Here is a 14,595-nt window from a genome sequence, read left to right as displayed (position 1 = left end):
AAATCCGAGCTGACTTTCTGGCCCAGTGTGAAAGAGAGGACTGTTTCCACCCTCAGGGAGCAGCGCTGCAGCTGCCCAACAACAGGGTCACGCGTGCACCTCCGCAGCGGCCGGCAGAGGACCGCCTCTAGGGAGAGACTCGGGGCGGCTGATTTTCTTTGTAAAGAAAGAAAATCAGGAAACACCAACTTAGGTGTACATGTGGGCAGAGGTACAGAAAACATCCATCTCTTAGTATATTTCATGGCTCTTCTGCAGAAGTGCTTCCAAGTAGAAAGAATAAACCTCCAGGGACCCTTCACCAGAGTCATGGGGCAGGGGTTCTTTTCACAACATGGAGACACGTGACCCCGAAATAACTGAACCTAAGTCAGAAGAGCCCAGCCTCTGATGCGTGGACATTAGGATCACACAACACAGGGAGCCTGTCAAATACCAGACGCTGGATGGGAACAGGGAGGTACTTCTCCTCCTCCCCAAAACATAGGACATGAGAATCCTGGAATTGTGAAGTCGAGTTCATGGGAAAGAGAGCTTGAAGACAAAAACTGCAGCGCAAAGGAGCCCCCGCGGCCTGCAGTCTCCTTACCGGGTACCCGTTGAGAGGCTGAAAATACAGGGTGGTGTCAGTGATGCACACGTGTCCAGGGTTTGTCACCAGAGGGGTCACCATTTCTGCTTTGCATTCCATGTGCAGCTTTTCAGAAACACTTTGGAATCTGAGAATATATTTGTCAGCAAAAGCAAGAAAAATCAGAAACATCTATTTTCTAGGCTGAACTTTATGTGAGGGAGCTACAGTGCGACTCTGCAGAACAAGCATCTGAACATTACATTCAATGCAAGAAAAATGGTAACATAAATTAGCCGCTTAAATAAAACTGACTATAAAATAGTATACCGAGTACTTGGTTTTTAAAAAGCATTTGAGGTTATGTATCGAAGAGAAGGCAGGCAAGTAAAAAAAAAAAAAATACCAAGCAACCCTTTGGCTGAACTCTTTAATTCCTCCTCCAAATAAGTCGGCCTTGAAACATTCTGACATTAACATAATTTTCTATTTGTGTCATCAAGACCTATTTTTACAGTCACAGAAACCGTTTTGGCATAGATAGCATCTATTTCACACCACCCTTCATAACACTGAGTACATAATTACTTGAATAGCAGTTCCAAGGTATAGTCTTCTGTGGGTTTCAGTCTGTAAAACCAGTCAAAGGTGATTGCTATTGCTATTCCCTCCTAAATTTAAATAAAAGACTTTTGCTTTACTAAACAAAATAGAAGGGAAACAACCGAATCATCAATATTTTAAGGCAATTACTTAGCTAAATAACTGGGTTACCAATAGGTCTCCCCCACAAGTAACAGAACAAAAGCGTCAGGGCAGGCTTCCCCTCCAGCTGGGCCTGGGAGGGGCCCCCCAGCTTCCCCCCACCGTGAACAGCAGCCAGATGGGCTGCAAACTCTCACGTTCTGAAACCCATGAAAAAGCTCAAGCAGCCCAGAGGGAGGACCCAGCGTTGAGTGGCAGGAGGAGCCACCTTCTGTGGTGGGCAAGGGCTGCAGATGAGGCAGGAAGGGAGTCGCCAGAGGGTGGGGATGTGGAGGCGGAGCACGTGGGGCGAAGCGCAGGGAGCCTCCCTAGGCAGAGGCTGGCAGCTCCGCGGAAAGGCACGTGGGCATCGCCAAATGCTCCAGGTGCCGGGATCCCCAGCCCTGATGAGACCAGTCTGGCTCCTTCAGTAAGATAAATGGTGTGACTTTTCACAGGGAACGACAGACACCACAGTGTAAGAAAAAAATCCTTCAAGTAGTGAAAGAAAACCCCATCAACCCAGAATCCTGTTTCCAACAAAAAATACCCTGCCCAAATGAAGGTGAGATAAATGTATTTTCAGAAATGCTGGGTAGAATCTGCCCTGATCAGATCCGGGCCAGAGAAACACGACAGGAAGCTCAGGCGGAAGGGAAATGACCCAGCAGATGCAGCACTGGGTCTGCAGGAAGCAAAGACCAGCAGTGGGACGTCAATATTCAAATAGCCGAGGCGACAGAAAAAGATTACTTGTCAGTGTTTTACATTTATGTACACACAAATGTATGTAACCAGAATTCTTTAGAAAGCTTTAAAATAACAACACTGTATAGGGGTTCTCCGGTTTATGTAGAAATCTAATATAAGACCACAGATCACAATGGGCAGGAGGGGCTATAGGGAACACACTGCAGGAAGGTTCTTGTGTGTGTGAGTGTGAAGGAATAGAAGATACTCCTGTTGTAGGTACACCCTGTACCCCTCAAAGTGCACACTCCGAGTGACACCAAGTGATAAAGCTAACAAGACGAATCCTTAACAATACCACATTCACCCAAAAGGCAGCAACGAAAAGTGAAGCAGAGACAACGAACAAACAAAATGCTAGGAAACAGAGTGGGTTTAAAACCAACTATCAATAGTTACTTAATTATAAGTGAATTAGGGAGTTCCCGTTGTGGCTCAGTGGTTAACAAATCCGACTAGGAACCATGAGGTTGCGGGTTCAATCCCTGGCCTTGCTCAGTGGGTTAAGGATCTAGCATTGCCGTGAGCTGTGGTGTGGGTCGCAGATGTGGCTTGGATCCCACATTGCTGTGTCTCCGGAGTAGGCTGACGGCTACAGCTCCGATTCGACCCCTAGCCTGGGAACCTCCATATGCCGAGGGAGTGGCCCTAGAAAAGACAAAAAAAAAAATTGTAAGTCAATTAAACATTCCCATTAACAAGCAGAGATTATCAGACTGTATAAAAAGCAAGACAACTATAAACAGTGTGTATTTTTGGAAACGGAATAAGACACAGGTTAAAAGTAAAATGGTAGAAAAGGATATACCATGCAATCACAACACTTAAGAAAACTGGTGTGTGAAACTACTTTCAGGGATCATTTCTATAGTTTGTTACTAGAAGACTCTCATCCTAAGTGAGGTAAGTCAGAAAGAGAAGGACAAGTACCATATGATACCGCTTATATTGGGTATCTTACATATGGCACAAATGAACCTTTCCACAGAAAAGAAACTCATGGACTTGGAGAACAGACCTGTGGTTGCTGAGGGGGAGGGAGTGGGATGGACTGGGGATTTGAGGTTGAAAGATGCAAACTATTGCATTTGGTGTGGAAAAGCAATGAGATCCTGCTGTGTAGCACAGAGAACTATATTCGGTCACTTGTGATGGAACATGATGGAGGATGATGTGAGAAAAAGAATAATGTATACACGTATGACTGGTTTGTTGTGCTTTATAATAGAAATTGAAAAAACACTGTACATCAACTGTAATGGAAATATTAAAAAAAAATGGTACCAAAATAGTCAGATATCATATACCATCTATCAGAATTTGACAAATGTTTAAAATGTCTGATTGTGTTAGGTGTAAAAGAAGATGCAGGAAAACACAAAAACACTTTGTTTTTCCCACTGGATATGGAAAAGTCATTTTATCAAAAAGAAAACTGGAGTGGCTTATGGACAAGGAGGAATATTTCTTCAAGATGAAGGGTTCCTTTTATGAAGACGACATCACACATCAAAAGGTACAGAAACCCAGTAACAGAGCCTGACAAGGATGCCTTAACAGAAAGATGCGGGAACTTTTAAAACCCTTTTCTCAGTAACCAACAGAGCAAGTCCACAAAGAGTCGAGTACAGATGATGTGAACAACCACCAACCAACTGGACCTGAATGACATGAGCCGAACACTCTCCTCCACAACCTCACAGCACACATCCCTCTCAGGGCCTGTGAAACCTTTGCCAGGCAGACCACATGTGGAACCATAAACAAATCTCTACAAATATCAAAGCACTGAGGCATATATTCTCTGAACCAAGACAGTACTAAACTAGAAATCAATAGCAAAACAATAAAACTGCCAAATGTGCAGAAGATAAACATACTTCTAAACAACCCAAAGAAAAGCCCAATGGGCCAAAGAAGAAATGATAAAGGAAATCATGAAATATTTTACATGGATGATATTGTAAACAGTTCATAATCCGTGGGGTGTAGCTGAGCAGGGCTTAGAGGTAATTTGTCTTAGTCCTGCTTATATCACAAAAGAAGGTCTATAATCAGTGATCTGTGTGTAGGAATCTAGAAAAAGAACAAGTTAAATCCAAAGTAAGCCCAAGGGAAGGGCGCTCCCCTTGAGGCTCAGCAGATTATGAAGCTGATGAGAATCCATGAGGATGGGAGTTCAACCCTGGCCTCACTCAGTGGGTTAAGGATCTGGCCTTGCCATAAGCTTCGATGCAGGTCATAGACGTGGCTTGGATCCTGAGTTGCTGTGGCTGTGGTGTAGGCTGGGAGCTGCAGCTCCAACTAGACCCCTCGTCTGGGAACTTCCATACCGAGTGTGTGGCCCTAAAAAGCAAAAACACCAGAAACCAAAACCAAACAAAGTGAGCCCAAAGGAGGAAATCATAAGAGCAGACCTCAATTTTATATAAAATGGGAAAACAGAAAAAAACCAAAGTCCAAAGTTAGATCTTTGAAAAGCTTAATGAAATTGGCAAAGCTCTGGTGATAATGATACAGAAAGAAAGAAAACACAAAGCATCAATATAAAGAATAAAAAAGAGGAACCATCGGTACAGATCCTGCTGATGGTTAAAAGGACATTACAATCTTTTTTTTTTTTTTTTGCCTTTTCTAGGGCCGCTTCCCATGGCATATGGAGGTTCCTAGGCTAGGGGTCTAATCGGAGCTGAAGCCACCGGCCTACGCCAGACCCATGGCAAAGTGGGATCCGAGCCGAGTCCGTGACCTACACCACAGCCCACGGCAACGCCAGATCCTTAACCCACTGAGCAAGGCCAGGGATCGAACCCACAACCTCAAGGTTCCTAGTCGGATTCACTAACCACTGTGCCACGACGGGAACTCCAGGACATTACAGTCTTGAGGGCCTACATCTGACGACTTAAATGAACCGGAAAAAGTTTTTGAAAACCACAACTTGCCAAAACAGGCACAAGAAGAAACAGACAAGCAAGAGTCCTATGAATCAAGTAAATAAACTGAGTAATTATAACAACACTTCAGGCCTAAATGGCTTCACCAATAAATTCTAAAGGAGAAATACAATCCTACACCAACTCTTTTAGGAAAGAAGATAAAGAGGCGTTTCTAACTCCCGTTATGTGGTCAGCATAACCCTGACAGCAAAACCTCACACTAAGATTTACGCAGCAACATCCATGAACAGACACAAATTCCTTTACAAATTACTAGCAAAGCACATCCAGCAAAATATAAAAAGGGTAATACATAAGCAAGTAGGATTTAGCCCATCAATACAAGATTGTTTTAACAAAAGCAATCAACATAGTTCATAATATTAACAGAATTAAAAGATCTCAAATGCACAGAAAGTATTTAAATTGTAAACATATTTTTTAAAATACTCTCAGCAGACCAGGAATACAAAGGAACTTCCTCATTCCTTTAAAAGGCATCTATGAAAAACCTACAGCTATCAACATTCCATGATGATGAAACATTAAACCTTTCTCCTATAAGATCAAGAACAAAGCAAGGAGGTCTGCTCCCACCACATTATTAATTAACTGTGCAGTGAAGCAAGGAGAAGAAATAAAAGCCACAAGAATTTCTGAGAAATTGTCATTATTCACAGATTACACATATAGAAAACTCTATAGAATCTACAAAAAACAAAAAACCCTGCTAAGACTGATGAGTAAAATTTTTTTTTTTTTTTTTTTTTTGTCTTCTTGCCTTTTCTAGGGCCACACCGGCAGAATATGGAGGTTCCCAGGCTAGGGGTCTAATCGGAGCTGTAGCCACCAGCCTACACCAGAGCGGGATCTGAGCCACCTCTGCGACCCACAGCACAGCTCATGGCAACGCTGGATCGTTAACCCACTGAGCAAGGCCAGGGATTGAACCTGCAATCTCATGGTTCCTAATAGGATTCATTAACCACTGAGCCACGACAGTAACTCCTAAAGACTGATGAGTAAATTTTGAATTTAGAAGTCACAGGATGCAAGGTCACTTAAAAAAAAAAAAATTACAAGAAACAAACCAAAAAAAAAAAAAAAAAAACTTTCTGTAAGCCAGTAACAAATAATTGGAAAATTTTGATAGCATAAAAAAAAATACAGTTACACCCAACAAAGGGTGGCAGCATCTGTATACTAAACAATGGGGTGGGGGGGACACTGGATGGGAGAAAAACTTGATACGCCTAAGGCTAAAATGAAAGTATTTTAAAGAGGACATTTTGGGGGTACAAATAGAGAACCTGAATATGGAGCTATAAATTACTTGGCATTATACAATTATTGCTAATTGAGTATTATAACAGTATGGAGGCATGAACGTCAGAGAACTTCCTTGTAACAGGTACCTGCTGAACTAGTTACTGAGGAAGTGTCATCAAGTCCTGCAGCATCATTTCAAATGATTCAGAAAAAAATTTATATTCATATGTTGAATAAAGACACACATATGCACATTATATATACAGACATACACACACACACACAGAGCCAGGAGCATGAGCACACAAGAACCAAAGCAAATTTAGTGAAATGCTGACAAATTAATACCTGGTGACTCAGAGGGTAACTGTGCTCATTAGATTATTCTCTCAACTTGTTGAGGATCTGAAACTTTTTGAAGCTTTTCAGAACAAACAAAAATACAGTTATCCTTTATGTCTTTAATTAAAAAGGCTTTCCTTTGAAGTATGCCAAAAGCTTATTTTAGTAAAAGTTTATTTTTTTAGAGGAAGTATAGAATTCTGCAGTAACTCCCTTTTAAGCTGTAAAAATTTCTTCCTCAAGTCCCTTAGCCTAACACTTTGGATTAAAACTTTTATAAAGAACCATTTTTAAAATTAATTATCATGCTGAAGCCCAGGATTAAAGTCTAAATTACTACTTAGAAAAATTATGCATTCTAAGGAGGTCAAAAGAAGCTAATGCTTATTATTCCTTTTCCTTCCTAAAATGGAAACTATTCTTCCTCCCACAGCAATCCATTTAACTACCATCTTACAAGAACAAAACTGAAAAGAAAATTAATGCTATATAAGTGAAACAAAACAAAGGAAATAAACATAAATAACAGAAAACACATTATTGGCTGGAGGACTTAACCGGTAGTTCTTTAATATTTTAAAATGTAGCATAAGGGTCATAAGTTTCACAAAAATAGCAATAAAAAGAATATTGCAAACTAATGTTATTTAGCAAAAGCCTAGCACATAACAATCCATAAGTGAATCTATTCAACCAATATGTTCTATTTTGTCCTAAACTGGAAGCATCCCAAATGAAAAAATCTAAAATAAAAGTGACATCTAGGAGTTCCCTTTGTGGCTCAGCAGTTAACAAACCTGACCAGGATCCACGAAGATTCGGGTTGGATCCCTGGCCTTGCTCAGTGGGTTAAGGATCAGGCATTGCTATGAGCTGTGGTATAGGTCGCAGATGCGGCTTGGATCTGGCATTGCTGTGGCTGTGGTGTAGGCTGGCAGCTGCAGCTCCAATTCCACCCCTAGCCTGGGAACTTCCATATGTTGCCTAAAAAGCAAAAATAAAAAAAATAAAATGAAGGCCTAACTAAATGGGGAGGTTCACTGTAATCATAATCAAAATCCCAGCAGCCTTTTCCTTTATGGAACTTGACAAGCTCATTCTAAATTTATGCAAAAGCGTGTTAAGACCAAGAATAGTGAAGACAGAAGTTACAAAGGAAAATAGGATGAGGGAGCCTCCGTGCACTCCCAGAACCCGTGCCTGTCCTAGAGCGACCTAATTCACACATGGGGCGGCAGATGGAGACAGAGTCAAACAGCTCAACTCTACTTATGGCAAGAAACAAACACGGTAACAGACTAGTAGAAAACCTCTATTTTTAAAATAGTTACTTGCAGAAGATATATGGGGTGCTTAAAAAAAAAAAAATTAGACCATTAAGAACTTAGCCTCTGGGAGCCTCCAGGATACCATAGGAAGGTACCTATCACAGCCCAGGGGTTGGGAAGGTCTTTCCAGAACAACGGCCAGCTGAGCGGAAACAAGACAACTCAGGAAGAGTGGGCCGAGCACTAGAGGCCGAGTGTTCAGAGCAGAGGCTCGACGGAAAGAGACCATGTGGCCCCCAAGAACCGCACAGCAGACAGACTTAGAGCAGGGATTCCAGCAGAGCCACCAGCGTGCCCCGTGGCCAGGTGAGGATGAGACCTCCCCTGAAGCAACGGGAGGGTCTGGAAGAGCCTCCGAGGGACACGGGGTAAAAACAAATAAGTTCTTTACAAAGAATGCATTTTCACAGCGCATCAGGGACAGTTGGGGAGGATGACAGAGGAGGAGGGCTGGGGGCACGTGGACGAGCTGCACGCCGGCCCTGTGATCTGAGCGGCAGGGCTGGGGGCCTGGGCTGAGGCTGGGACAGTGTGAAGGGACAGGACCTCACAGACCGGAAGATCCTGGGGAGCATCAGCCAACTGCCTTCGTGATGGACACACCCTGGGGGAGCGGCAAGGAGGCCCTGACTCCTGCCGCCCCTACGAGCTGGTCTGGGGAGGTGGTCGATCACGCCCAGCATCGGTGCTGGACCAGCAAATGAGGCATAAGATGATGGTGCCAGAGGCCATCTTCATCAGGACACAGAAATCACTCAGAACTTACCTGTTCTTGTCAAAGGATGTCCTAGCCAAGCGTGACTGCAAAATAGCTGTTATCTATTAAAACAGAAGCATTTAAAAATGGGTATAAGTGCTTATAACTGATAGAGCAGTACAGGTTAATTCACAATAAAGAGATCTTTAGAAAACCTTACCATAGCAGCTTGGTCCCCTAGTTTGTCCAGGCAGGATGCTCTGTGAAGCTAAGATATTATAAATAGATGGTAATTTATTTCCTTAGAAGCAATGAAAAACCACCGCCACTCTGTCAGTAACAGCAAAAAGCAATTCTCATCTATCTATATAGCTTCTTCCCAACATGTACCTTTTTCTCCGTTTTTCACAACTGTACCTGAGGTATAGGGAAGCTCCCAGGCTAGGGATCAAATCAGAGCTGCAGCTGCTGCCCACAGCCATAGCAATACCTGATCCAAGCTGTATCTGTGACCTACGCTGCAACCTACATGCGGCAACACTGGATCCTTAACCCACTGAGCAAGGCCAGGGATCAAACCTGTGTCCTCATGGATGCTATGCTGGGTGCTTAACCTGCTAAGCCAAAGCATGAACTCCCCTAATGTAGAGTTTTCAAGTTCAACATATTCAGGGAAATGTGTCTCATGTGACAGAGGTTACGGTTTTGGTAAGACATACAAATATGAAATTCTATAAAAATGAGTTTCTGGAGTTCCCATCATGGCTCAGCAGAAATAAATTTGACTAGTATACATGAGGATGCAGGTTCCATCCCTGGCCTTGCTCAGTGGGTTAAGGATCCGGCATCACCGTGAGCTGTGGTGCAGGTCACAGACGTGGCTTGGATCTCGCATTGCTGTGGCTGTGGCGTGGGCTGCCAGGTACATCTTAGATACGACCCCTAACCTGGGAACCTTCATATGCAGCAAGTGCGGCCCTAAAAAGACCAAAAAGTAAATAAAAGCTTCTGCCCAAGTTTGCCAGTGAGTGTCTGAGTTAAGCACCAGCTTACCTGCAGCAATGTCTCCACAACATCTTCCACTTTCCCTGAAACATCCAATTCAAAGACATATTCCATTGTGCCCTAAAAGAAGACAAGCCAAAGGAAGAGCAGCAGCAGTCAGGAACTTAGCTTTGAACCTGTCCGCAGCCCCGCTGGCCCATGCACGCCTCTGCGCACCCGGAAGGCGGGCCCTGGTGAGCAGAGTGCCCCAGCAGATTTGCTGCTACATTTGTTATTTCCTTCCTTCTGCTAACTTCGGGCTTAGTTTGCGCTTCTTTTTCTAGTTCTTTGAGGTTTAGAGTTAGGTTTTTTTACTTTGAGATCTTTCCCTTTTTTAAGCTAAGGGTTTATCACTCTGAACTCCCCCTCTTAGGACTTCTTGTGCTTTATCTTTTAAGTTAGGTTTGCTCTGTTTTCATTGATCATCTTGAGGTCTCTTTGCTTTTTTTTTTTTTTTTTTTTTAAAAAAGGGCCACACCCAAGGCTTATGGAAGTTCCCAGGCCAGAGATTTAATCCAAGCCACAGCTGTGACCCAAGCCACTGTAGTTGGATTCTTAACCCACTGCACCACAGTGGGAACTCCTTGATGTATTTTTTAATTTCCCTTTAACAACTACTCTGACCTGTTGGCTGTTCAAAAGTGTTTAATTTCCACATACATGTGAGTCTTCTTGCTGCTGTGGATTTCTAGCTTCATTCCACTGTGGTTGGAAAAGATTCCCAGGAGAGACTCCAGTCTTCTGAGATTTGCTGACCTGTGATCTGCCCTGGGGGGGTGTGCCATGTACACTCAAGAAAGCGAGCGTCCTGCTGTCAGCAGGACGTCCTGCATGTGTCTACGGGGTCCATCTGACCCGAGAACTGCTCGAGGCCATCTCCCTATCGAGCCTCTGTCTGGATAATGCATCTGTTACTGAATGTGGGTGTGAGTCTCCTCTGTCCTCCTCTGTGCTGTCAGCCTCTCCCTTCGTACACTCGGGTGCTCCAAGGCTGGCTGTGCATGTGTTGTGACAGTTTGTGTCAAGCTCACTCCTTCCCCCCAGGGCAAGTCTGCTGGGATGGCTCTAGGCTGCGAGGACCCCCTGGGGCTGTAGCACTACGGCATTACAGGTCCTGAGAGCTCCCAGAGATGCAGCTGCCCCCAAAGCCAGAACACTGGACTTACGGTTGTGTCGTCTCTCCCGCCCCAGCTGTTTGGCGCCAGGCCAGGAGAGGGGCTTCAACGAAAGCATGTGACCCCCCGTCCCCACCAGCCTCAACGTGGCTCACTTCGGGCTAACCTGGGGCGCAGGGCGCTCCACACTCGTTTCACAAAGGAATCGGTCTCTTGTGAGAAGCATGAGCATCTGGGCTTCCTATTCCATCATCTCATTGTCATCCTCAACGTCATGGTCCCCCCACTTTTAACCTGAAAGGCCCTCGGTGTCCCAACTCACACTGAAGCGAAGGAGCATCTCTCTGCTTCAGAAAACCTTCCTCCTATGCGTCCTTCAGCAGCTTTGCACTGAGGGGGTGTCCCGGGAGCCTTGGCAGGGAGGGCGCACCAGCTGGTGGCTCAACCTGGGGGGGGGGTCCCACCACCCCCACAGGACTTTTGTCAGTGAGTGGAGGTGCCACCCAAGGCAGAGACAGGTCCTTCAGTGGGTGGGAACAGGCTGTCGTATAGAGATGGCCCCTCCTTCCCCAAAGGCCAACGGCACCGCCTGAGAGTAACTCGCTCTCCAGTTTTCACCGTTCCTGACAGACTGGAGCAGCCAAGCGCTTCCTGTACATAAACTGCAGAGGCGGCTGCCTGTGACCAGGACTGGGATCCAGCCTGAGGGACAGCATCTGCTCAGCAAGGGTGGCCTTCCTAATTCAAGGTGTCGTTACAAGGAGCACTGGCCTCTAGGTCCTGTGAGAGCTCTTCTGCTAGGAGTCAGCCCTGTACCCACTGAGCGGAAGCACAAGGCACTGCATGAAGCCCAGAATGGCTGAGTGTACCGCCTGGGCTCACCGGACAAGTCCCGTGTGCATGTTCACTCAGAGCCTCCGCCCTATCGGGAGAATTTGTAAGTTACTGAGCTCTTAAGTAAGGGTGTAGCCTAGAGACATTTTTCAAATATTTGAAAGAAGTTCTCGTGATAACCAATAAATAAATCTTACAGACGATGCAACTGAGTTCAACTTTTAATCCACACTTTTAAGCTTTCTTTCTATAAGAGACATTAAAGTTAAAAAGCGAATTAAGTCTCTTGGCCTAAAGTCTGTGGTTCCCTTGGGGAATTTTGCTATAACTGTTAAGCAACAGGCTTTTAAACACATTATATTTCATTAAAGTTAATAGACACACAGAATCTTAATGTGCAAAATCATTATTTAAACGGCTGAGGATAAATGAAAAGTTTTACTTACCCTTTCTATTTTATATGGTGCAACAATGTTGTGTTCTTTAATGAAATATACCTGAGAAAGATAAATTAAACATTGTCATTGTAATGAGTTACTATAGATTAGGAGGTTATGAATCAAATTTAAGTCATTGTTACTGAATCTGTTTCCAAACACACTTGCATTAACAATAGCATGGCTTTAAAGTTCTGATAAAATAAACATTAAAAAGATTGATCAAGACAATAAGGTAGCACCCATGACTGGATAAACACAAGGTCTAAGATGTCCTATGAATGTCATCACTTGGACCAAGGTAGACAAGTGAAGGAAGCTAATCTAAGAAGTGGGTAAAACAAAGTCACTGAGGTATGAAATTCATTCATTAACAAAGAAATTTCTCTTCCCTAGAGGCGGCAGGCATTCAGTGTTTTCACACACACACCCCCCAGGATACCTGTCCTCACACCAGGTACCAGTAACCGTGTCAAACATGCAACACCCCCACCAGAGCCAGCAACTTGCTGGCACCTGTACCCTTCATCCCGCCCTCCCTCAGGTTTTGAGGGAGGGTCTGCCTGGCCTCCCACACCAGCAGCTCTGCTCGCACAACAGGACCCCCCACCTGGCGGCTATCCAAAACCCTAGCTCTTAGGATTACACGCTGCACTTTCTCCCACTTAAAACACAGATTAAAAACGCTCTCTTGGTTTCACATCCTTCTTTTGCCATTTGTTCCCTTTTTGTAGCAAAACTCTTTGCAAGAGTTGACTGTACTTTCCTGGGCCCACGACAGATTTCCTCCAATCCTGTGTTACTGTGATTGCTCCTGGCAAGGTCAGAAAGAAGGCACAAGGTCACCGTGTCACCGACTCTCTCTCGGGACTTTCTTGATTCGGTTTCTCAGATGCGACAGAGCTGATGGCTTTCCCTGGAGCAGTTTTCCAGCTGGCTCCCCTCACCTGCTGCTGGTGACTTCAGCAGTGCTGCTTGTCGTCCTGGGCCCCTGCTCTCTGCCCAGCCGCTTCCCTCAGTCTGGGAAACCGCCCCCAGGGCCTAATGTAAGTAAGTGGAAGTGGGCCATGGTCTCAACCTCTCCCTGAAACCCAGCCTGGGCCCCTGAATGCCCACCAGCCCCCTCTTCCTCCTCGGGGTGGTCACATTCTCACAAAGCCTGCTCCTCCCAGGCTTCTTGGTTGCAGTAAGGGGTCCCCTTGTCCACCCGGCTGGCCTTGGCCAGGACCTCTCGCCTTCTCACCATCAGGGCTTGTCAGGCTTGGCTTAGCTTGGGAACACGCCTGGACTCTGAGCATCTCTCACTCCCACTGCTGTCCCCCTGTGCTCCAGAGCCCAACACTCCCCGTGCTCACCCCTCCTGAGCGGGGTCTCCATCCAGCCTCCAGCGTGGCTCAGACACAGAGCAGACAGGCCCCTTGGGTCCTGTCCTATTCTAACTCCTCCCCGACAAGGACCCTGCCCTGCTCCAACCTGCCTTCCCCGCCCCTCTCTCACCCCCCACCAGGCTGCCCCTTGCCCAGGACACACTTGCCGCAGGGCCCCTCTGGCATTGCTGCACCCGGAACCCCGTGGCGGGGTCATGGTCACAGTGAGGCTCCCCCTCCTCCAGCCTCCAGGCTCCCTGACCACTAGATCCAAAGCAGCACCTGCATTTCTCCTCGTGCTGTCCTTCCGTCCTGCTTTCATGTTCTGCATGCATTTATCATCCCTGACACTATAGAAGATACCTGCTTGCTGTCTGTTCCCCACTGAAGGTAGGGGGACACATATTTTTGTTCTCTTATTTCCAAAGCCTTGAATAAAATTCTCACAGGATGCATGAGCACTATTCACATACACCCTTTTTATTCTGCCAGCAAAACTCTCTAAAGCCTTAAGAACCATAACGCATTTCTCCGAAACCCTGTGACCTGGTAAGTAACCAAACACACATGGAAGTTGAGGGGGTTTTTTGGGTGGTGTGCTTAAACCAGGAAGCTCAAGACTGGAAAGGCTAGCTTATGTCTCGTCACCCCGAGATTAAGTTGGTTTTGAGTTTGTTGGATACAAGACCTCTTACTTAGCCATCGAAGGAGGTGCACGGATTTGGGGGCTTAATCTTTACGTTTATTAACGTTTTAATTTTATCGTTGAACCTGAACTTCCAAGTGAAAAAGGACTTACTCCTTTCAAGATATCGATGTTCTAGAACAAAGCCACGTGTAGAATGACACTATAGACATAACAAGAACACAGCAGGGGGCCGGGACTGTCAGTAATGGTGTTCCTTCCCCGACAGAACAGATGGTGGTGACTGCATTCACCTACCCCAGGGACAGGAAATCCAAGCCAGCCTCTGCAATATCTTCTCCCCTAAAGTCACTAGAATCAAGGAAAGCAGGCCTAGAAAAAAAATCACCGAACCGGTGTCTCCCAGCTTTCATAACATCATCTTCAATACCCAGTAACAAGGCCCATGAACGAGAGGGTTAAGTGACCCAAAAGCCACAGGGAGGCTCTCTGCTCCCGACCGTTCACCCCAT

The 14,595-nt window shown here is 45.4% G+C and overlaps 1 protein-coding gene and 1 pseudogene across 25 annotated transcripts in view; one reads left to right on the top strand and one right to left on the bottom strand.

The window, feature by feature from the left end:
• Positions 1–14,595, bottom strand: part of NSMAF (neutral sphingomyelinase activation associated factor) — a 64,021-nt gene that overhangs the window by 21,018 nt on the left and 28,408 nt on the right. For 18 of the 25 annotated variants that reach the window (XM_085022326.1, XM_085022322.1, XM_085022330.1 and 15 more), the window contains 5 exons: positions 12,080–12,130; positions 9,694–9,765; positions 8,861–8,908; positions 8,710–8,762; positions 590–719 (listed from right to left, as the gene is read on the bottom strand). In XM_085022326.1, coding sequence (XP_084878452.1) covers positions 590–719; positions 8,710–8,762; positions 8,861–8,908; positions 9,694–9,765; positions 12,080–12,130 — 354 coding nt within the window. Of the gene's footprint in view, positions 1–589; positions 720–8,709; positions 8,763–8,860; positions 8,909–9,693; positions 9,766–12,079; positions 12,131–14,595 lie in introns of those variants that run through there. The other 7 variants (XM_085022336.1, XM_085022337.1, XM_085022338.1 and 4 more) reach the window with 2 other exon arrangements.
• Positions 2,906–3,041, top strand: LOC146403881 (small nucleolar RNA U3; annotated as a pseudogene).

Source organism: Sus scrofa, chromosome 4 (genome assembly GCF_054392235.1).
Source record: "Sus scrofa isolate SSC_HxYL_T2T_F1_AM1 chromosome 4, Sscrofa_HxYL_maternal_Yorkshire_Landrace_v2.0, whole genome shotgun sequence".
Classification (NCBI taxonomy): Eukaryota; Metazoa; Chordata; class Mammalia; order Artiodactyla; family Suidae; genus Sus; species Sus scrofa.
The sequence above is the reverse complement of the archived record's forward strand: the minus strand, read 5'-3'. Positions and strand labels throughout refer to the sequence as shown.